At 41.1% G+C, this 22,048-nt stretch overlaps 1 protein-coding gene across 1 annotated transcript; it reads left to right on the top strand.

The window, feature by feature from the left end:
- Positions 1-5,975: 5,975 nt before the first annotated feature.
- On the top strand, positions 5,976-15,408 carry LOC133744544 (uncharacterized). The gene is made up of 8 exons (XM_062172638.1): positions 5,976-6,013; positions 6,126-6,147; positions 6,244-6,331; positions 6,450-6,540; positions 6,639-6,723; positions 6,853-7,009; positions 8,259-8,365; positions 14,617-15,408. The coding sequence occupies exons 1-7, from the start codon at positions 5,976-5,978 to the stop codon at positions 8,261-8,263; spliced, it is 486 nt and encodes a 161-aa protein (XP_062028622.1). The 3' UTR covers positions 8,264-8,365; positions 14,617-15,408.
- Positions 15,409-22,048: the final 6,640 nt, after the last annotated feature.

Below are 22,048 nucleotides of genomic sequence, written 5' to 3'. Positions count from 1 at the left end.
CGATGCCTGATGCGTTTACTGATATCGCAAAAGTGAGGAGATCACATATACTAGCTGCAAATGTGCCTGCAAGGTTAGAAGCCCCCAACAAAGGGCACGGTGCCGCAGATAGAGGCACTGCAACCACACTTAGTGGAGGCGTGGTTGAGGCCATGGCTCCCCAAAGGAAGTGGGGGAGGCCACTTGGTTCGATTGACACTCACCCAAGAAAGAAGAGGGGGAGTAAGGCACAAACTGATCCATTAATCATCAATGTAGAGAATCCCTCTCATGAGATTGTCTCTGATTATAGTTATGTCCATGAATCAATACTAGAGGATGCTCCGATGTTTGAAATGATTCCAGAGAACAAAGAAATCTCAATGGATTATGAGAGTGCGTATGAGTTGATAGAAAGATCTTCCATACACATTTATGATGTATTTGCATACACTGTTGCTCAAGAAATTATAGAGCACGATGATATCGAACCACGCTCTGTTGCAGAATGTCAACAAAGAGCAAATTGGCCTAAATGGAAAGAAGCAATCCAGGCAGAATTAGATTCTCTGACAAAGAGACAGGTATTTGGTCCGGTAGTGCTAACCCCACCAAGTGTAAAGCCTATAGGACATAAATGGGTCTTTGTCAGAAAGCGTAATGAGAAGAAGGAAGTCCTGAGGTACAAGGCTCGCCTTGTGGAGCAAGGTTTCTCACAACGCCCTGAAATTGACTACGAGGAGACATACTCTCCTGTAATGGACGTTATAACGTTCCGCTACTTAGTTAGCTTGGTAGTTTCCGAAGGACTGGAAATGCAGCTCATGGATGTGGTTACTGCATATCTCTATGGGGATCTTGATTCAGAGATATATATGAAAGTGTCTGATGGCCTTACATTACCCAAGTCAAGTGACTCTAAACCACGGAGTGCGTTTAGGTTGAAACGCTCACTTTACGGATTGAAATAATCCGGGCAGATGTGCTATATCCATTTAAGTGAGTACTTGATTGGGAAGGGATATAAGAACGATGAATTGTGCCCCTGCGTATTCATAAAGAAAACAAGTTCCGGATTTGCAATTGTAGCTGTATATGTCGATGATATGAACATAGTAGGTACTCTTGATGAAATAAGAGAAACCGCGAGCTATTTGAAATCCGAATTTGAGATGAAGGATCTTGGGAAAACTCGATTCTGTCTAGGCCTTGAACTAGAACACCGAGTTTGTGGAATACTAATCCACCAGTCTAAGTATGTCCAAAAGATGCTCAGGCGATTTAACATGGACAAAGCGCATCCTGCTAGCACTCCCATGATCGGTCGAAGTTTGGATGCAAAGAAAGATCCATTTCGTCCAAAGGAAGATGACAAACAGGTGTTGGGAGCTGAAATTCCCTATCTAAGTGCAATAGGCGCATTATTGTACTTAGCCAAATGTACTCGACCAGACATTGCATTCTCAGTGAACTTGTTAGCTAGATTTAGCTCAGCGCCAATGCAGCATCACTGAAATGGTATCAAGAACATTTTCCGATACCTAAAAGGAACCATTGACTTGGGACTGTTCTTTCCCTACAGAGACAAGAGGGACCGCAGATGAAATTGCAATCCCTAAAGGAAATGTTGATGGCGAAAGCGCTACTCACTACACCGAAACGCCAAATAGTTTTGGTTGGTTTTGTTGATGCTGGGTACCTATCTGACCCACATAAATGTCGTTCCCAAACTGGTTATGTATTTAATATTGGGAACACGGCGATATCTTGAAGATCAACCAAGCAAACCCTTGTGGCTACGTCCTCGAATCACTCAGAGATCATTGCTATACATGAGGCGGTTCGTGAGTATGTATGGTTAAGAGCTATCATTACACATATTCGAGGGACTAGTGGTTTGAGTTCTACCACTGAAGAGCCTACTTGCATTTATGAAGATAATGCAGCTTGCATCGAACAGGTGAAGCTAGGATATATCAAGGGTGATAATACAAAACACATATCGCCAAAGTTTTTCTACAATCAGCAACAACAGGCCCTCCTCAAGATTCAAGTGAATCAAGCAAGGTCTGAAGAAAATGTGGCAGATTTGTTCACCAAATCATTGTCTAAGGCCATATTTGAGAAACATGTGAAAAACATAGGAATGCGAAGACTTTCCAAGCTCCCTTGATTAATGTAAGGATCAGGGGGAGGTGTAGACGCCAGGGTTAGTCTAACACACACATGTCATCCTCAAATGTAAAAGGTGCGTTGTGCTATTTTCCTTCGACCAAGGTGTATTTTTTGTCCCATAGGGTTTTTATTGTTAGTTGGCAAGGTTTTTAGTGAGGCAACAACTCATGCACCATTCGTCTTTGACTTGGCACAAGGGGGAGTGTTAAAGGAAAAGCACATTATGTGTCTTCGTCAAAGAAACTGATGAAGAGGGAATCAAGGAATTGCAATCACATCGCAATCAACATTTACTATCATTATTGTAATTGATGTTAATCGATGTTTCCATTGTAATTCTATCCCTATATAAAGGGGCTATGAAATGAAATGGGTAGACCAATTACAATTCCATTTTACTTTTACATTTTTTATTTTTTTTCCGTGGAAGATACTGATATGAAGAGAAAAGGAAAGGACCAATTAGCGAGTGACTAATGACACCAAACCTCTCTCCACAATAGAGCAAAGATTATGAAAAATTGGCTACAATTTAAACACTTTTTTAGGGCAAGGTGTTCGTATATTTCTATATAAAAGCGAATTTATATACAATGCTCATTCATTTGGGGATGATAGAAATAATTATTACTTTGATAAACCGCACCAACTCATACAAGTGATAGCACAAAGAAAAAAAACAACTGCAAACTCTGAAGTCTAGAAGACTGGAACACTAAAAGCAAAAACAAAAACAACAAAAACGCAAAGAGAGGTCTAAATAATGATGAAAAAAGGCTGACAAGCCAACGTAGCACCAAAAACCAAACAATACACCAGTTGTTGAGCCGTGAGCCCGCACCATGGAACCAAACCGTAGACCAACCCTTAACCCTTAATTAATCGACACCAATGATATGGTATGTCTCCACTAACAAACCAAGAATCATATCGTCGTGACCACACCTTTGGTAAGAAAACATTAGAGAACTGCCTCAAACAACCCAATTCATAGCCCAACAACAAAGAGCTATAACCAAACCAAGCCACGTGATTTAGATATGACACCAAGTCTGCAAAGCGGTGACAAAAAATCATGACCAAATTGAGAAACACGAACTAATCAGGCTTTCCATCTTCCACGTTGCAGGGCTGGTCCTGGTCCTGATACTTCAGAGGCTTGAGACAATAAATTAATGTGGCTTTATATGAAAGAACAACTATCAACTTCGCTATGTTTTTTCATACATTGAAATTTCATGCATCTATATTGTATTCTTAAATTACCAATGACAAAATAAATTTAGCCCAACTATATATATATATATATATATTTTAATTAAATCAACGATTTCTCATTATAGTCTCAAAGTAGATCAATACATTACATATCTTTTCACTGCCTTGAATACAGAGGGAAAATAAGAAAACGTGGTATATATATCCAGTACCATTCATTAACGAACATGTTGTAAACTACGCCTATGAACTATGAAAAGACATAGTAAATAGCAAGCCTAAAAAAAGACATAGGTGCACAAAAGTGCATAGCTTTCCCTAAAAACTAGGGAATTATTGAAGGTAAACTAAAGTACTAACAAATGGTAGGCCTAGGCTCATACCCAAACCCAATTGACTTAGGCCCAATTGGCTGCAACCCAAAGGAGAGTCCCACTCAAAACCCTAGCAAAAATGGCCCAAACCTGCCCAAGTCTCCATCTCCTTGCACAATGGCACCGACCACGACCACGGCGATGCTGTTACGGTGCCACCATGCCCACGTCATTCCAATCCCAGATGCCGCAGACGAAGCCACTCCGACCACCCATGAGCCCCAGATGCTAAAAACCAGGCAAAACCCAAACACAACCAGGTTTGAGTTCACCCAAACTCCAGATTGACAAAGTTCACCCGATGCTGGCGTTGCCGCTTGGAAACAAAGCATATCGAAATCCAGTCCCTCCCAATTTGCCATTGACCTTCTCAGAATTAGAACAGCCCTACCACCGTGCATCAGAGATGTAGCACCAGACTCACCGCTTTGATGAAATCACCCGTCCGGCAGCAGGCCACGAAACGTCGGCAAAGCCGGTGGCCCGCCCAGACGTCTTGCGCCACCGGACGAGCACAAATGCACAAATCAAACTCTGTCTTTAGGACGAGTGCAAGCTCGTTCGAGGAAGACCCTTTATTCTATTCTAATTGATAGTCTAATAAAATAAGGGTCTTTCTATTTGTACCCATCATATTTCTAAATAGACCCAGCAATAATATTTTATGTCAAACTTTTCCAACTTTGTCCTTGTATATGTGCAGTGCAAAAGCAAAGAAAAAAGAAATTATATTCATGGTTTTGCGTAGTGGTTGATTTGAATGCTATTGTTGATTGAACCCACCATCATTCTCTATTAATTTCTGAACTAGTTTTGCAACTGCAAATTGATTTTTTAACTACCAATATATTTGACGTGTCTCTGCAGATCTTTTATCACCTTGGCAATTGCTTCTTTCATGTAGCCAAACCATTTTATCATCGGCTTCTGTGTCTCTTTTTGGCTTAGTATCATAGTTTCTCTCTGAGCCATTTACATTTACATGTACATATTACACACACCTCATATAACAAAAACGCAGACCTTTCCCTCTATATTAAAAACCCATCTCCAACCTCTTTATCCAACTATTTTGGTCCAATATATACATAATATACCTATCGCTTTTGAGAAAGGTTGGGACGGTTGACAAGAATGGCTTCTTTTTGTTCTGCTAGGAGAAGAAGCAGCATTTTCTTCTTGTTTTTCATCTAGGAGCACCCTCCCTCGAAGAAGTTTGCTTGCTGGGTGTATTTTTGAAAAGGGTAAATTTGGAAAGTTCAACACAATATTCTAGGGCTGGGTGTGTTAAGATATTTGCTGGGTACATTTAGCAACACCCTAAAATAAAATCATTTAACCCAACTACATTATTAGTAATGAAAATAAATAAATAAATAAAATTAAAGGTGTTCAATACCAATAAAAACAAAATTCCATAGAAATTTCCTTCATATTATTGTATTCTTTTTTTTTTGAATCAAGGAAATGACTATATTAAAAGGCCATTAGCCATTAAAGTTACAATCATACTGCAATGCCTCAGCAATGCAGTTTGGGGGTCTGGTGTACCAGAAACAACTTTCTCTATCTTCAAAAGCAAGACAAGCTAGTCTATGTGCCACCCCATTACAAGTTCTTAGGGCATGACAGATTGAAATGTTACTAAAAGTCTGTATAGCGAATTTAATATCATCCGCAATACCTCCCAGGACCACCAAATCATGATTAGTGTTTTTTAGATCATTAATGGCCTCTAGGCAATCAGTTTCCAACACCACGTTGTCCACTTGCATAGACCAAAGTAACTGTACTCCTTCTTTCACTACTAAAAAAAACTTCAATTGCTTCGAAAATTTGCGACGGAAAACTTTTCCGTCGCAAAAAGTCAGCTTTTGCGACGGCATGTGCTGCGGCTATTTTACCGTTGCATATTAAAGAGTTTTTGCGACGGACATAACATTACCGTCGCATAATTATAAATCAATTGCGACGGTATAGTCACGCGGTCGCTTGTATAATTAAAAAAAAAAAGAAACAAATACGACTATTCCTTCAGATCTAGATCAATTTCTTTCACGCGACACTTCCTCCTCTTTCTCTCTCACGCTTCATTCACCGAGCTCAAAACCCTGACCTAGTGATCCTCGGCCGCCATTGAAGAGAGATTTAGTGACAAGCAGAGGAGATCGAGCTTCATTGACGACGCGGCCGAGGAGGAGGAGGAGGAGGACGACGACGACGACGACGATGAATACGACCCCTATCGTGGTGGCGGTGGTGGGAGTGTAAGCGGAGCAAAAAGAGGCTCTCTGATATGGGTTTTCTTGATCTCGAAGCAGTGGTCGATTCAGATAAGGAGGAAGAGGAGGATGAGGGTTGAAGCTTATTCAGTTGAAGCTTGCTGGTGACTGGACCTCCGGTTAGTTTGCAACCACTCTCTCTCTCTCTCTATCTTCTCTCTCTATAAACTTCCAATTTTTGACAAGATTTATATATGATTCTAAATCTGATGCAGGGTGTTGGTAAAACCACTCTAATAGTGAAAGTCTTTGAAACCCTGAAATCCTCAAACCCTAACTTAAAGATTCAAGGTTTCTACATCAGTAATCCCCTCTCACTCTCACTCTCAATCTCAATTTCTTAAACTGTTTTCATATACATACAACTCTGGATTCGATGTTTATAATGTTAATTTGTCTTTTATCAATTTCAATTGTATAGGTGAGGTTAGACAAGGAGGTGAGAGAGTTGGGTTCCAGGTGGTCACATTAGACGGCCGTACCGCTCCGCTTGCCTCATCCATCATTTCCAGGTCTTCTCAATCTTCGTAATTGTTCATTGTCCAGATCAATCATTCATTCATTTAGTTCTAGTTAAGGCTCAACGCATCAATATTGCTATATATTTCAGCCCTGAATCTTTGAGATGGCCCACTGTGGGGAAGTACAAAGTTGATGTTGCGTCGTTTGAGTCCTTGGCAGTTCCTGAATTGCAGGTGGGATATTGTTTTGCACTGCTAATTGTTAAACATATAGTTAAAAGTGATCTTATTTATGGATTAGACGGCCGAGTGCATCATTTCTATGTCATGAGTTTTTGAATTGAAGAATTCTATTCTTATCAGGTAAGAGAAGATACTGACCTATTTGTCATCGATGAAGTCGGTAAGATGGAGTTGTTCGGTTCATCTTTCTTCCCTGCTGTCTTAAGAGTGCTGGAATCCAATGTTCCAGTCTTGGCGTCAGTTCCAATTCCAAAAGTTGGCCGCGATATACCAGCAGGTACATAACCCTCACACATGCCATTCTTTCTTTATCTAATCTTTTGATTTACTTTGGCTTGAGATGCTTACTCAAATCACTCATGCGCTTTGCAAATCCTTGTGCATTTTCTTTTGGTAATAGAGGGGGGAAAGGCATTAAAAGGCGAATCCTTGTGCAATGTTTCATATATATATATATATTTCAACATTTGCTTCAGTTTTGATGATTTTCTAAAAAGTTGTTTTCCGACTCCAGTTTCTTTTTATTTGTGTTCATAAAAAAAAATAAAAAAAAAACACCAAGTCATCTGAAAATTTTGTGATAACTAATCATTGTTCTGTCTTTCTTGTTCATAGAAAAAGGGTAACATGTTTGGCATTCTTCCTAAAAATTATTTAAAGCCACCAAAGAGCTAGGTATGAGCTATCTATGTTAGATGAAAAGCTAGATACCAGGACTAGGTATATGAGTTATCTATGATTAGGATAGTTGATCAAAGAGTGATAGCAGTTGATGTAATGACTTGTAGCAGAGAGCTGATTTTGTCCACTGTTGGAAAAAATCATTTTGCTTTATTTTAACTTTCTTCTACTAATTAAAAACGAGCAAGGAGCCTTAGATTGTTTGATTATATTCTATTTGACCTTTGAAGATTAGGATCTTGTAGTTTGGATTGCATGATCTGCATATCTAATCTCTTACCTTTAATGTAATGTGACATGCATTATACTTGTTTTTTTGGTAATTGATTGGTGCCTTGGTGGTGAATGGAATAGCTTTAGTTTTCTGGAAGAAACTCTTACCTCTTAAGCTTGAGGAGCAGACGATCTGGCAAAAAGTTATTGACATTCCATATGATAACTAAATCTAATGTTGAGTGATATGACATAGTTGAAGCGGACCTATGATGTATTATGGTCTGATATTGTGTTTTTATCTTTTGTACTAACAGTAAGGTCCTCTCTCCCATTCGTTCCAGTTCATTATCTCTCTCCCGTTCCATTTCGTTTTGGTGCTCCTTTTATTTTGTGGATTGCTACAAGGGTTTGAAGGGTTTAGGTTAATGTTGATGTTAAGGTTGATCATTGCATAATGTTAGTCTTAGTTTTGGTAGTTTAGCAAGATTGATACCTGCATATACTGAAAGTATCAGATTTCAGTTAAGATTGTGAAGATAATGGACATTGCAATTTTAATTAAGGGTGTTGAATATTGGCTTGTTTTGAATTCAATCAATTTAGTGTGGTTTGTGGTTTTGAATTTGCAGGATAATTATGAGGGACATATGGTTGCTTTTGCTGGGCATAAATATGCTACAAGGTCTACTGCTGATTTGTTGCCAATACTACCTACACTGTCACCAGCTTTACTCTTGTAAGTCAGTAAGGACATTGCAATTGGATTTGGAGTTTGTTAACGTTAGTGATCCGTGAGATCTCTAGTTAGCTTTAGAGAGAGAGAGAGAGAGTGACACAAGATGTATAGTGGTTCGCCTCCGCATGAGCGGGAGACTACGTCCACTTGAAAGCTATACTAGTGTGTCGAGCCTTGCGGCCTAACAAGATTACAAAGTATGTAATGGGATGAATGAATTGTGTGAGGAGGCATTCCTTTTATAAGTGAAGGAATGTTTCTCCTTTACATTGTTTTCGATGTGGGACAAGAAACCACACTATTCTAGTCTAGAAAGCCTAATTGTGAGGGCATCTTGGCAAGGGCGGGAACGTGGCTTCCCGGAGGCGGATTTGCGACTTCCGGATACCGTGGTATAGCTTGAACATAGGGCTACACGATGGATGTCGTGGTTGGGCCTTGCCATGTCTCGTGGATGTCCCAAAGTAGGAGTTACTTATGCTTGGTGAGATAGCAAATACTCCATATTATTGGAGGTATGTATAAGTCCCCGAAGTCCCCAAGTAAGAGGAGCTTCTTGGTTGGGGAGTTCAAATCATGAAGTCATCAAGCATAAGTAACCGGGCGGTACGGAGCCCCTACAAGTCCCCGAACTCCGTAAGCAAGAAGGGACTCGTTAACCTGCACAACAAAGACAAGAAGACAGGCATATGTAGAATGCTCGTTGCATTGGGCAACAAATGTGAGTTGCATCGATATGCGTTTTGGCATATATAAACGTATGGGGTGTGTGATACATGGTTGTGTGAGCATATGGATTGCATATGATAAATGTGTGATGCGCACAAGGAGACGTAAGTTGCATGAGCGGTGCGAAGGTAAGCGTTTGTAACGTGTAAATGATGAGTACGTGAACGCTTGTGTTGGTTTGGTTGTCGCTCGTATTAATGGAACGCGAAAAGAATTCAATTTGTCGCAAGCGACAAATGGTAGAAGAATTCAATGTTCCATTAACGTGTGGTGTGTCGAGTAGACATGAGCGTAAAGCTCGAGGATTGCCGGGAAGGCATGAGCGGAAGCTCAATGGGATGCCGGGAAGGCATGAGCGGAAGCTCAATGGGTTGCCGGGAAGGCATGAGCGGAAGCTCAATGGGATGCCGGGAAGGCATGAGCGGAAGCTCAATGGGTTGCCGGGAAGGCATGAGCGGAAGCTCAATGGGTGGGCCCCTGCTAGGCCCGCTAGAGAGTCCCCGACTCCCCAGCCATGACGGACCTCCGGATGGTCGGTAATTTGTTTGTTGAGGGGGAGCTGCACGGAGCAGAGGGTGTTGGGTAGCGATCCCAATCTTTGGTACCCAAGCGTCGGTGTTAACTGCCGGATCAATGGCTGTCGTAGGCTGTGTTAACTAGTCCCTTGCTGCAATGCCGCGTAGCGGTCAGTGCTATTATGAGGCGTTGCCTTACCGCTTGGCGGTTTGGTCGTAGACCGTAGACTCGTAAAGTTCGTATCTGCATGAAAAAATGACAAACACATAGAGCAAGCATGTACAAGTAGTAAAGTGGCCAAGAACATGTCGTAGGCATGCTTACGGGTCATGGAGACATGTATAGACATGGCAATAGCTCTAATTGCGAGAGCGTGTAGTGAGATAAAGTTACTTATCTTATGCCGATTTGGAGGCTAGCGGAGTTGGCCGAGCATGGCGGTCCATTGCCTTGGTGGATAAAGTGCTCCGATAATGTATGTCAACTCGTAGTTGAGGTTGAATGCTCAATAGATATAATCGAATTTCCCTGTTCGTCAGTTTTGCAGAAAGAAGGCTCTGGGTCAAGCTTCCGCCGAGCAGAGGAAGAAGTAGTTGCCGCTGGTGGTGAATCCCAGCGGAGGTTGTCCGGTGGAGATGCCAGCGGAGAAAGTTGGTGCTCATGAGCGGAGCATGGGCCAGCGGAGGAAGTTGGCCGGATGACTGCCGGTGGTGAAAAGTCCAGCGGAGCGGAGCATGGTGCTCGGCGTTGAGTCCGGAGCGCTGGGCGGAGCGGTTGGGGGAGATGGAGTTTTGCCGCTGGTTGTTGCCGGAGCTGGGCGGAAGAAACTTGGCGGTGATTGTTGCCGCCGATGATGATTGAAGAGTGGGTGTCCACAGTGGATCTGTGGGTGTCCAGACCTGGAGGTCAGCGGGGACGTAGAGTTCAACGGAGGGCCGAAGCTCGGCGGTGTGAAGCTCAGCGGAGGCAAGGTTCAGCGGAGGAGGCTTGTTCCGCTGGTTTGAGGATAGCGGTGAACAGTGTGGCGGGTTCCGTCGGAGGTTGGCCTACTGGCGGTAGCAGTCGAGCTTGCCGGCAGTGCCGCTGATTGGAGGTCACCGATGAGGTTGCTGCTGGCGGAAGATCGTCGCCGGCGGTGTGGTGCCGCTGAAGGATGGTCGGCGGTGACAGCTCCGCAAAGAAGCTTGCGGTGGTTGGGCTAGTTGACAGGACCCGACCCAAGAACACCCCGTAGTCCTGGATACGAGCCTGCGGGACCCACATTAAGCGAAATTCTACCGAAAATTCGGCAGAACCTCCCCTAAATATGGGCTACCCAAAAGTTCACAAACCTGGACATGATTAAAACTCTAACTTCTACTCAACCCACAATACCATATTTAGATTCCAAGCATATATACATTTGGAAAGTTCAAATTCCAACACAACTCCTTCAGTAACATCAATCCGAACAAAAACATCCATCAAAGCCAAAAGGGTTATCAGAGCAACACTAATAGCTAAGCCGATATCATACAAGGTAGGTTAAGCAATAACCCACAGACAAAAACGGAAGCGCTGATTCCAAAGTCTCTAGAGCCTGGACGCGATCTCGGCAAATCTGGAAATCTGGGCATTTGAAAACGAAGGGCCTAGGGGAAAACATATAAAATCCATTAGAGTGAGTGGTCAAAACCGAAACAAAATTTGAAACAATTTATGGAATGCTTCCCCATTTCTCTTTTTAACAAACCATCATGCAGCGAGACTCCATAAAATTCCAACTCAATCCTTTTTCCAAGAAAACTCATTTGATGACTAGGAAGGACTGCTTCCTAGGCATCTCATGCCATCTGGAAGGGACTGCCACCCAGATGACGCATCGGAAGGGACTGCCAACCGGAATAGGAGGCGGTGGTAGAAGGGACTGCCAACTAACCAGCTCATGCCATCTGGTAGGGACTGCCAACCAGATGACACATCGGAAGGGACTGCCAACTAACCACCTCATGCCATCTAGTTGGGACTGCCAACTAGCCACAGGTAGTAGACGGGACTGCCGACTAACTACCTCATGTCATCTGGAAGGGACTGCCAACCAGATAACGCATCGGATGGGACTGCCAACCGGCTGTAGTCTGGACGGGACTGCCGACCAGACTATTACCTAGAAGGGACTGCCAACTAGGTAAGATACGCATGCGCCAAAACTGGCCTCCTTGTCAACTGCTTTCTTTTTAAATCCTTCACTTTCCACCGAGTCACATTTTCTCAAATAATAAACCAACTGAAAACTTATTTCCATGCTGCATGCATTATTTTAACAAAATAAAAGTCCACTCACAAGTAAGTCCCGCAGCTAATCCTGCTGCCTGCCCGTGTCCTCCTCGCTCGAGGACTCAGTACGTCCTGTCACAATTGACGGATAAAGTTAACCTCAATAAGGAAGTAATCTAATAAACAAAGCTTAATCCTTTGGAAAAATAATACTCACTACCCAAAATTCCTCTAACAATCAAATTCTCCAATTTTAGAATTTCCTTTAACCTTCACAAAGATCGCTCAACAACTTGGCCAATCTAATTCCAACTCCTTAACCATACTTAACCACCAAATTATAAAATTATCCCTTTTCAAAATTTCCAAATTCATTCTCCAATTTTTCCACCAACAAATAACCAACAAGGTTACAACAAAACATTTTCTTCCAAAATTCCAATTTCTCTTTTGACATTCGAAACCCAATTTACTTCTCCAACCTCTCAATAATCTCAACTCCACTAAAAACATGACAACAAGTTCTCAACCCAAGATTATAATCTTAACCTCCTTAGAACCACAACTAACATCAAAACTCCAAGGAAACTCATTATCCAATAACCTTAAATCTAACACAAAATTCATAGATTACAACTAACAGTTCCTATACCTGCAACAACAACCAAAATCAAGTAGAAATATCTAGAAAAATCAAACAAGAACCCAAGAAATCGGACGTTACTGTTCACGGTACTGTTCACAGTCCCAAACACCTTCAAATCTTCCTCCACCGATCAAAACGAGCTGCAACAAGGTTAGGAACACGCTCATCACTTCCCCAACAACCAAAACCCCTAAAGAATCCGGCCGGAAATCGCCGGAAACCGAAGATCAAAGCAAAAACCAATTTTTCCCCAATTCTGCAATTCTCTTCGAAACTCAAAAATCAATGATACCCAAGGTGAAAAACTTACATATCTAGGAAAAGGAGGGAGGAAGGATCATGCCAAGGTGAGCGGTGCGCACTGGGGTGGCCGGACGACGTCAATTTTTGGTGGAGAAAGGCCGGCGGCGAAAGAAAAAGAAAGGGGAAGGGAGAGCTCGGGCTTGTCCCGATTTTTCCTCAATCTGTCACTTTCTCTCTCTTCCTTTTCTGTTTTTATTTTCTTCTTTCCACAATTAGAAACTCACCTAAAAAAAAACCATGCTAAGAATAGTAATTTCTATTTTTGATCATAACTTCCATGTAAAAACTCCGATTAAAACGAACTACGTGTCCACGAACTCGATTTTACGTATTCTACGACATTCTCAAAGAAATTTGCTAATTTACCGGACTAAAGAAAAGTCACTTTTCGGTCAACCTCGGTAAAAAGTAACTAGTAAAAACTTAAGGTACGGGGCATTACACTAGTGGCGTTTAGCGGAGGTGCCAGGTTTGTCGAGTATGGCTGGCGGAGGTTTAGCCGCTGACTGTGGTCGACAGTGCGGTGGACCGGCACAGTCGCTCTGAAAAGCTGGCGGAAATGTTGCTGGCGGCAGAGCCTTGCTGGCGGAATGCAACGAAGAAGAAAGAGGGTGGCTAAAGCAGATCTCCGGGTGTCCAGAGAGAATAGGCACCAGCAATGAATTTTTTTTTTTTTTTTTTGAGTGGTTCAGCGTTGACCACTTTGAGCTGGCGTTGACTGGAGTTGGCCGGCCCAAGTCATGAGTGGGTGTAGCGTTGACTTGTTGAGTTTGGTGTTAACCAACCCTTAGTTGGCGGTGACTTGCCCTTGACTGGCGTTGACCGGAGTTGACCAGCCCTCAAGGTGCAAGTTTCTGCACATTTTTGCTCTAATTGTACCGCTGGAGTGGTGTTTGATCATGCCTTGGCAAAAGTTGCCGCCAAGAAACACAAATTCAAACATGAACTCACTGGGAACCAATGAAGACTCAAGAATGACTAAAGAGAAACGGGTGACCAATGAATTTGAAATGGCTCAAAGAAGGAGGGAAGAATTTCTTTGAGTTCCGCTAAGCAGACTTAGCTCATGGAAGGTGATGAAGCCAATGTGTTGGCTTCCCACAGACGGCGCCAATGTTAACGTTAGTGATCCGTGGGATCTCTAGTTAGCTTTAGAGAGAGAGAGAGAGAGAGAGAGTGACACAAGATGTATAGTGGTTCGCCTCCGCATGAGCGGGAGACTACGTCCACTTGAAAGCTATACTAGTGTGTCGAGTCTTGCGGCCTAACAAGATTACAAAGTATGTAATGGGATGAATGAATTGTGTGAGGAGGCATTCCTTTTATAAGTGAAGGAATGTTTCTCCTTTACATTGTTTTCGATGTGGGACAAGAAACCACACTATTCTAGTCTAGAAAGCCTAGTTGTGAGGGCATCTTGGCAAGGGCGGGAACGTGGCTTCCCGGAGGCGGATTTGCGACTTCCGGATACCGTGGTGTAGCTTGAACATAGGGCTACACGATGGATGTCGTGGTTGGGCCTTGCCATGTCTCGTGGATGTCCCAAAGTAGGAGTTACTTATGCTTGGTGAGATAGCAAATACTCCATATTATTGGAGGTATGTACAGAGTTTGAATTCGTTAATGTCGTTTTTGGGGTATTCATATAAGAATAGCATGATATTTGTATCAATAATTTAGAATTAGGGCATTTTCTTTTCATTCATACTAGTAAGAGGATGATTTTGATAGTCTGGTATTGATATGTAAATATGTAAATCTTTTCTCTAATTGAGTAGCTATTGTTATCAACTTTTTGCAGAAATAGTATCTTCAAAAGATGAATGCAGATTTTGGTTCATTGCCATCCAAAGACAAGTATAAGAATAAGGTGCATGTTTTTTATTGTTGTTATTTCTATCTCTGCTATGCTTTTAGTCTCCTTGTATGAGTATCTTTTGATCTTTTGCATGCGTGCATCCTTTTGTGTTCATAAAACTGCTGATTTATTAGCGTTGTGGTCTATATCTTTGATCATGCAGAAATGTTGTTCAAGAAACTTTGCTTTGAGAATCATGCTCTTTCTCATTTCCATTTCACTCTAAAACCTGTATGCTTCTCAATCATAAGTTTTATCTATGGTTACAAAAGTTAATTTATCTCTTTGGTATTTACTTGCTATTTGCTATCTGTGGGATAAATTATTAAGGATATGTCTCTATTTTGCTTGTGGGGCTCTTCAAAAGCACAAGTCATGGATCAGTAAATGAAGAAGAAGCTGATAGGATTGTATAACTTCATGGGCAACCCAAGGTCTCCTTCCAATAGTTTTCGGGTTTCGGGTGAAGAATGTTACAAGCAAGGAGGATGTTAGTCATAAATATGGTTCAGAAGTTTTGGTCACTAGCGTCGTGTGTAACTCTTAATTTCAACAAGAAGCTAGTAGTTTTAGGTATTTTGATGCTTGTAATTTTGCAAAACCTTTGGTTGGTCTTACAATTGTGATTGTTGATTTGTAATTGAAATGAGTTCATATGATATTTTAACATTTTTCAATTTATAATTTTTGCAGTACAGTACTAGTTTTTGTGTGAAATTCACACCAGATTTTTTTTTTTAAAATGAAATATCTTTTTGCGACGGCAAAGTACCCGTCGCAACTAAATTATCCTTTGCGACGGCAATAGTTTCCGTCGCAAATACTATTTGCAACGGATATTTACCGTCGCAATTGGATTTTGTGACGCCACCTATTGCAACGCTAGAATTTCCATCGCAAAAGCTTAATTTGCCGTCGCAAATAGTATTTGCTACGGCAAAATCACTATCTGCCGTCGCAATTGAAGTTTTTTTTAGTAGTGTTTGATGGCCTACAACTCTGTATGTTTAGCAGAACTCATATTGGTTACAGGGACTGCAAAAGCAGCCCGAAACCTGCCCAACTCATCCCTGAGAACTCCCCCCAAGCCCCCAGATACTTGGTTCGGAAGATAGCTCCCATCAATGTTCAATGTTCAATTTCCATCTTCCTTCATAGGCCGGTTTCCACCTCTGTCTAGGCTTGGATCCTGCAGGTTTGTGCACCTACCGAGCTTGCCGAAACTCCTCAAACTAGGCCGCGGAGCTTAGAAAGATATCATGCACAGACTGATGGGTGTCATACCACACCATGTTGTTTCTATTCTTCCATAGTGACCAGAGCACCATCAATAAATGATCAAACAATTCTTGCTTAAGAGGTGTGACATGATCCAACATCCAATCCTTGAATTGCATATTTGGTAGCAGACTATTACCCAAGTGAAAGGGAGATGCAACAAGAAGAGAAAAAGCATTAGGACACTTACAAAGTATATGTGTTATGTCTTGAAAATGATGAGGACACAGAGGGCAGTCAGTTTCACCCTGAAAACCTTTCGACCTCAGTTTGATTCGAGTAGGCAAGAGATCGTTACATGCCCTCCAGAGACATATTTTCACTTTACCAGGCACATTTGCTTTCCACAACTTCTTCCATAGGCCTTGATAAGGATCCCCATTCGAGGTGGAGGCAAGGGCATTTCCAAGCACCATTTCTCTTGTAATCCAATATGCCATCTTTACCGAATAGAAACCTTTTCGCTCAAGGCTCCAGAAGAGTCTATCTTTCATTTGTCTGCTGCTAAGGGGTATGCATAATATGTTTTGTGCCACTACAGGAACAAAGATGGAATTAATAAGAGAAGCTTTCCATTCTCTTCTACCATGGTCAATGAGATCCTCTACCAATTCAAGTTCACATCCCGGAGGTTTCTGGACCTGGTATTGCTGACAACCAGGAATCCATCTATCACTCCAAATATGCACTTGTGTGCCATCACCTATATGCCACTGCACTCCCGCTTTTAGCACCGGCCGCCCTTGCAATATGCTTCTCCAAGAGAAGCTCGGTGAGTCCCCAAGCTCAGCTTCCGAAAAGGAATAGTGTGGGTGATACCTGGCCTTGTAAATCTGAGCAATTAAAGAATGTGGATTGGAAATAAGCCTCCAACCTTGCTTAGCCAACATTGCTAGGTTATATGCAAATATATTCTTGAAGCCCATTCCACCTTCCTGCTTAGTTAGACAAAGGCGCTCCCAACTCCTCCAATGAATGTTTTTCTTCTCCTCCGTGTCACCCTGTAAGTACAAGATTTTGTACATGTTATTTGTTGGCATTCCCATACAAAGCTAGTGAAGTATATCATGAAAATTCATCACTGAAGAAGCTGGAAAATGGCCTAATACTGATCTCAGAGACATTACAGGTAAATGCATCTCATGAGTCAGCATATGCATTGGGATTGCAACCTGTGTTGCAATCCTCGAGTCAGTCCTAGGTTTTAGGAAGTTTGTTTTCGGAAAGTATCTTTCTATTCTTAAGTTTTATTATCCAAAGATATTTTCCACCAGTTAAAATCATCCCTTTGAAGACCTAATTGATTTAGGTATGTTTATTTTAATTGGCAATCTTTTGTTAAAAAGATTTTTCCTAATAGGAATCAATTTGGGTTAGGCGCATTGATTGTACACGATTCTTTTTCCTCCATATAATTCTGAAAATATGGTCTAGGTTTAGAGAGCTTTTAATTTGCATATCATATCAATTTGCATGTGATTGATGCATATATTGTGGGACTAAACTATTTGCTATCTTATAATGTTTAAGGAAAGAAGTTCAGGAAATCTTATCTGCATTTAGAATGGTTATGATTGCTTATCAGATAACTTTCCTTAGAGATGACAATTACATGATATCCGTAAGGATTAGTTGAGTCTCACAATGTGTTTAAAAAAACCTTCCAAGCTTATCTCAATTTGTGATTAATGTGATTGGATTGAGGGGGAGTCTTTATCTTCTATAAAAGGTTTTGATACTGCATTGTAGCAGTTAGAGTTTTCTGATTGAGAATTTTAATTGTGCTGCATAGTCTGCACTAATTGTTTTACAAAACTCTCATTGTTTGTTTGATTGATTGATCATACTGCTTGTTCACTGCATTCATCACTTGCATATGTGATTGAGATCAGTGAGGCTTCGAGGCAAGATTGAATCTGAAGGCGTGTCCAGATTTCTTCATCTATACAAATTGCTTCATAGTTGTTTAGAATAGGACTTTTACAGTTGTGAGCAAGTTAGCATTGTTGCTAGTCAATGTGGTTGAGTTGAATACCACTACTTGTGATCTGTAACAACCTTGATTCATATTGGATTTGATTCTCGTGTAGGCTACGTAAACAGCCTCGCAGTGAAGTTTCCTCAGTGGAGAGGTTTACACTGCGTCAGCAATTCTTGTGCTCTTTTATTTGTGTTGTTGCTTGTTTGAAAAACTGTCATTACTCAAACTCTATCAATTTTGTTCCATCCGGTAATTACACACCCCAAAAGAAGGATACACAAAGTTGATGAATGTCATCACATAACCCTTTAGGCAATAGGTAGCAATTCATAGCATACAGGGACATTGTTTGTGCCACTGCTTTAATTAAAGTTTCTTTACCTGCACTACTAAGAATTTTGGACTTCCAGCTAATCAATTTCTTGGAAAGCTTCTCCTTGTTGTATGCAAAAATTTCAGTCTTCGACTTGCCCACCCTCAATGGCAAACCTAGATATCGGTCATGCTCCTTGACACATTTAACGTCCAAGATAGAAGCTAAATGGTTCTGTTCATCCTCGGAGACATTGTTACTAAACACCACTTTGCTTTTTTGGAAATTCACCTTCTGACCCGAAGCCAATTCATAGATATTCAGAATTTGCCTATATTGATTGCACTCTTCCACAGTAGCAGTCCCAAATAAGAAACTGTCATCCGCAAACAATAGATGATGAAGAGTTGGAGCTTGTGGTGCCATTTTCAAACCAGAGATCGCATTTTCAGAAAAAGCTTTATTGATTAATGCGGATAGCCCTTCAGCACATAGAATAAATAAGTAGGGTGACAATGGGTCTCCCTGCCTAATTCCCCTAGTAGGAGTGATTTGTGAAGAAGGTTCACCGTGAATAAGAATAGAATACGTTACCGAGGTCACACACCTCATAACCATCTGTACCCAGTTAGGAGAGAAGCCCAACTTGGATAAAATAGCCTGCAAAAAACTCCATTCCAGGCAATCATATGCTTTGCTAATATCCAGTTTCAAGGAAAAGAAACCTGTTTCTTGGTGCCTTAACTGATGCATGAAATGAGCAGCCTCTGTTGCTACCAAAGTATTATCCGATATTAGTCTGCCTGGAACATAAGCACTTTGAAGTGGAGATATTATATCAGATAAACAAAACTTGAGTCTGTTAGCCACCACTTTGGAACTAATTCGGCAAATGACATTACAAAGTGCAATTGGTCTGAAATGTGTAGCATCTTTTGGGTCTTTGATCTTTGGAATTAAGCAGAGGTATGTGTAATTAGATTCTGGTCAGATTTCTCCTGTTTGAAGCATACAACGTACTGCCAAACACACATCTTCACTAACAATATGCCAATATTTTTGATAAAAAAACGGTGACATACCATCTGGTCCTGGGCTTTTAGACGGATGCATTTGAAAAAGTGTTGTTTTGATCTCATCATCAGTGTACGGCCTCATAAGATCTTCATTCATGGAAGCAGTCACCTTACACTATGTGGCATCCATCACCTGTTGCAAGGCCTCCCCACTCGCCCCCTCAGTCGCAAAAATGTGCGTAAAATAATCCAACAGAAGACGTTGAATTTCAGTGGGTGCAGACTGCCATTCCCCATTTTCATTAAGAAGGCCCCTGATAGTATTTCTACTCCTTCTATTACTAGCCCTTCGATGGAAAAAGGCAGAATTCCTATCCCCATCCTGAAGCCATAACGTTCTTAATCGTTGTCTCCAATATCTCTCTTGCAAAGTAAGTAAGTGGTTGTATTTCACATGTAGCATACCCTGCTCCTCATATTGTTGAGGTGAGAAAGGTTGCTGCATTATGTCATTTAACTTCTCCTGAATGACCCTCATTTCAACCCTCTGCTTGTCAAAGTCAGTAAGGTGCCAATCCATAAGTCTCTGGCTAGCAGACTTAATTTTGTACCCCAGCTGCCTCAAAGGATTTCCTACTGTAGACCGCGCCCACTCTTGTTGGAGGATATTGGAGCACTCCTCTCTATCATGCCATATTTCCTCAAACCTGAAGCGTTTACAACGCCTATTGTTGTGTCTTCGTTCACCACTCACCTCAATCAGAAGTGGACAATGATCAGACTCATTAGGGTTTAAAGTATGACCTTGCTAAATGGAAACTTACTCCTCCATTGTGGCGTTTGGAAGCCCTTGTCCAACCTTTCCTTAGTAAAACGATTAGACCATGTAAACCTGCTTCCCAGAAAGCCCATGTCTATGAAACCACAAACCGACATGGTCCTCCGGAAACTAGCCATTACAGCAGCTGCTCTTGGGGGGCCCCCCGATTTATCTGCTAGGTTCATCACTTCGTTAAAATCTCCCGCCATCAACCATGGAAAAGTGCATGGTTGACCGGCCAGGGTTCTGATAAGTTGACATGTTCTGTCTCTCCCACCCCTTGCTGCCACACCATATATTACCGTAAAACGCCAAAGATCCGTGCCCGGCTTACCAATAGTAGCATCAATGTGATTTGGCGAGTAGGTCCGTAGATCCACATGGGTGTCATCGTTCCAAAGAAGAGCTAGACCTTGAGACCCCTCATGTTCTACACAGATGCTCCCTTTGAAACCCAACCTGTTTCGAAGAGAATCAATCAGTCCTTTCTTGGCTAGGGTTTCAGCCAAGAAGATAAGACTTGGCTTCCTTGCCTGCACCAAGTCAATAAGAGCTCTCTGAGTTTCCCAATTCACTATGCCTCTGCATTTCCACAGAAGAATATTTCCCTGTAACATGACGCCCAGGAGTTGGTTGCCGGAATCTCCGACTTAGTGGAGTCGAGAACGGTGACGGCGCCTTAGGGTTTTTTCTTGCTTATGAGAGGTTAATGATATTTCTCCATAATCCTTTATTCCATATTATTGTATTCTTAAATTCAAAAGAACAAAATGAATTGAACCCAAAACATCAATAAAGAAAGGAATAAAAGGTGTTTAATACCAAAAGAAACAAGAAAAAAAAATGAAAGCAAATAACATGAACTTAGGCCATCTCCAGTAAGGAGGGGCTATATTGGGTCCAAGGCTATAATTTAGCCCCCAGAAATATTATTGTTTATTCATGAACAAGTGAATCATCTCCAGTAAGGGAGGGCTAAAATTTTAGCCCTTTCAAGTATTTTATGATTTTACATTATGTTTTCTAATTTGTATGATTTTATTTTATTTTAATAATATTATAATTTAGACTAAAATTAATTGTTGAGGAAAAAATTAATTTTTAAGATGTATATTTGGATGAGGTATTTATGTTGTATTATTGATAACATTTTTGAATAGATGTTTTAAGTGCCACGTGCCATTTCGGAAGCAAATATGTAGATTCCCGATTGAATGATACAAAATATTACATAAACTTCATTAACATGATACAAAATAAATAAATTAAAAAATACATGCACTTAAAAGAAACTAATTTATATAACTAAAATTCATCTTTATAAAATATATATATATATATATATATATATATATATATATATATATATATATATATATATATATATATAATATTAAGTCATGCTTAATTACATACCGTTGGATTGCAAATGTTATTAATTATTGGTCATTGGATCAAACCATGCATTGCACCACACCTCTTAATTGGGCTGATTTCCGTGGGCCACCCATAGGGCTAAATGTAGCTCTCTCCACCCCCCTCTCCACCTCTAGCCCTTTAGACATTCCCTTGTTGGAGTTCATTTTTTAGCAAAAAGGGCCAAAGGTTACCTATAGCCCTCCTTATTGGAGATGGCCTTAGGGGCACCGAACCTAAGTTTGACCTTCAGAGTTCAGAAGTGCACCACTACAAAACTTGTTTGCCACTAAACTAAAGTATTTTAAGGTTATAATTGTGGCAAAATTTATATACAGACAATCGCTGAAGTTTATATTAAAAAAATAAAATAAAAGCTGACCGAGGCCCCGCCAGAAATCAGTACCTAAGGCGGCCACCTCAGGTTGCACCCTACAAAAGGGTCGGCTCTGCAACGTTCATACAACCACAAAAGGGTTGTAGCAAAGATCAAAATATTAGTAAGGAGTAAATACAGTTGGTTGGGGGAGCTGGCTACTTAGCTAGTAATA

This window comes from Rosa rugosa, chromosome 4, assembly GCF_958449725.1.
Source record: "Rosa rugosa chromosome 4, drRosRugo1.1, whole genome shotgun sequence".
Classification (NCBI taxonomy): Eukaryota; Viridiplantae; Streptophyta; class Magnoliopsida; order Rosales; family Rosaceae; genus Rosa; species Rosa rugosa.
The sequence above is the reverse complement of the archived record's forward strand: the minus strand, read 5'-3'. Positions and strand labels throughout refer to the sequence as shown.

Excerpts from the sequence above, each read along its gene's own strand:
- LOC133744544 (XM_062172638.1), top strand. The coding sequence starts at position 5,976 with ATGAATACGACCCCTATCGTGGTGGCGGTGGTGGGAGT. Across the intron at positions 6,014-6,125 it reads GTGGTGGCGGTGGTGGGAGT|CTTGCTGGTGACTGGACCTC; the intron begins GTAAGCGGAGCA and ends ATTCAGTTGAAG. Across the intron at positions 6,332-6,449 it reads GATTCAAGGTTTCTACATCA|GTGAGGTTAGACAAGGAGGT; the intron begins GTAATCCCCTCT and ends TCAATTGTATAG.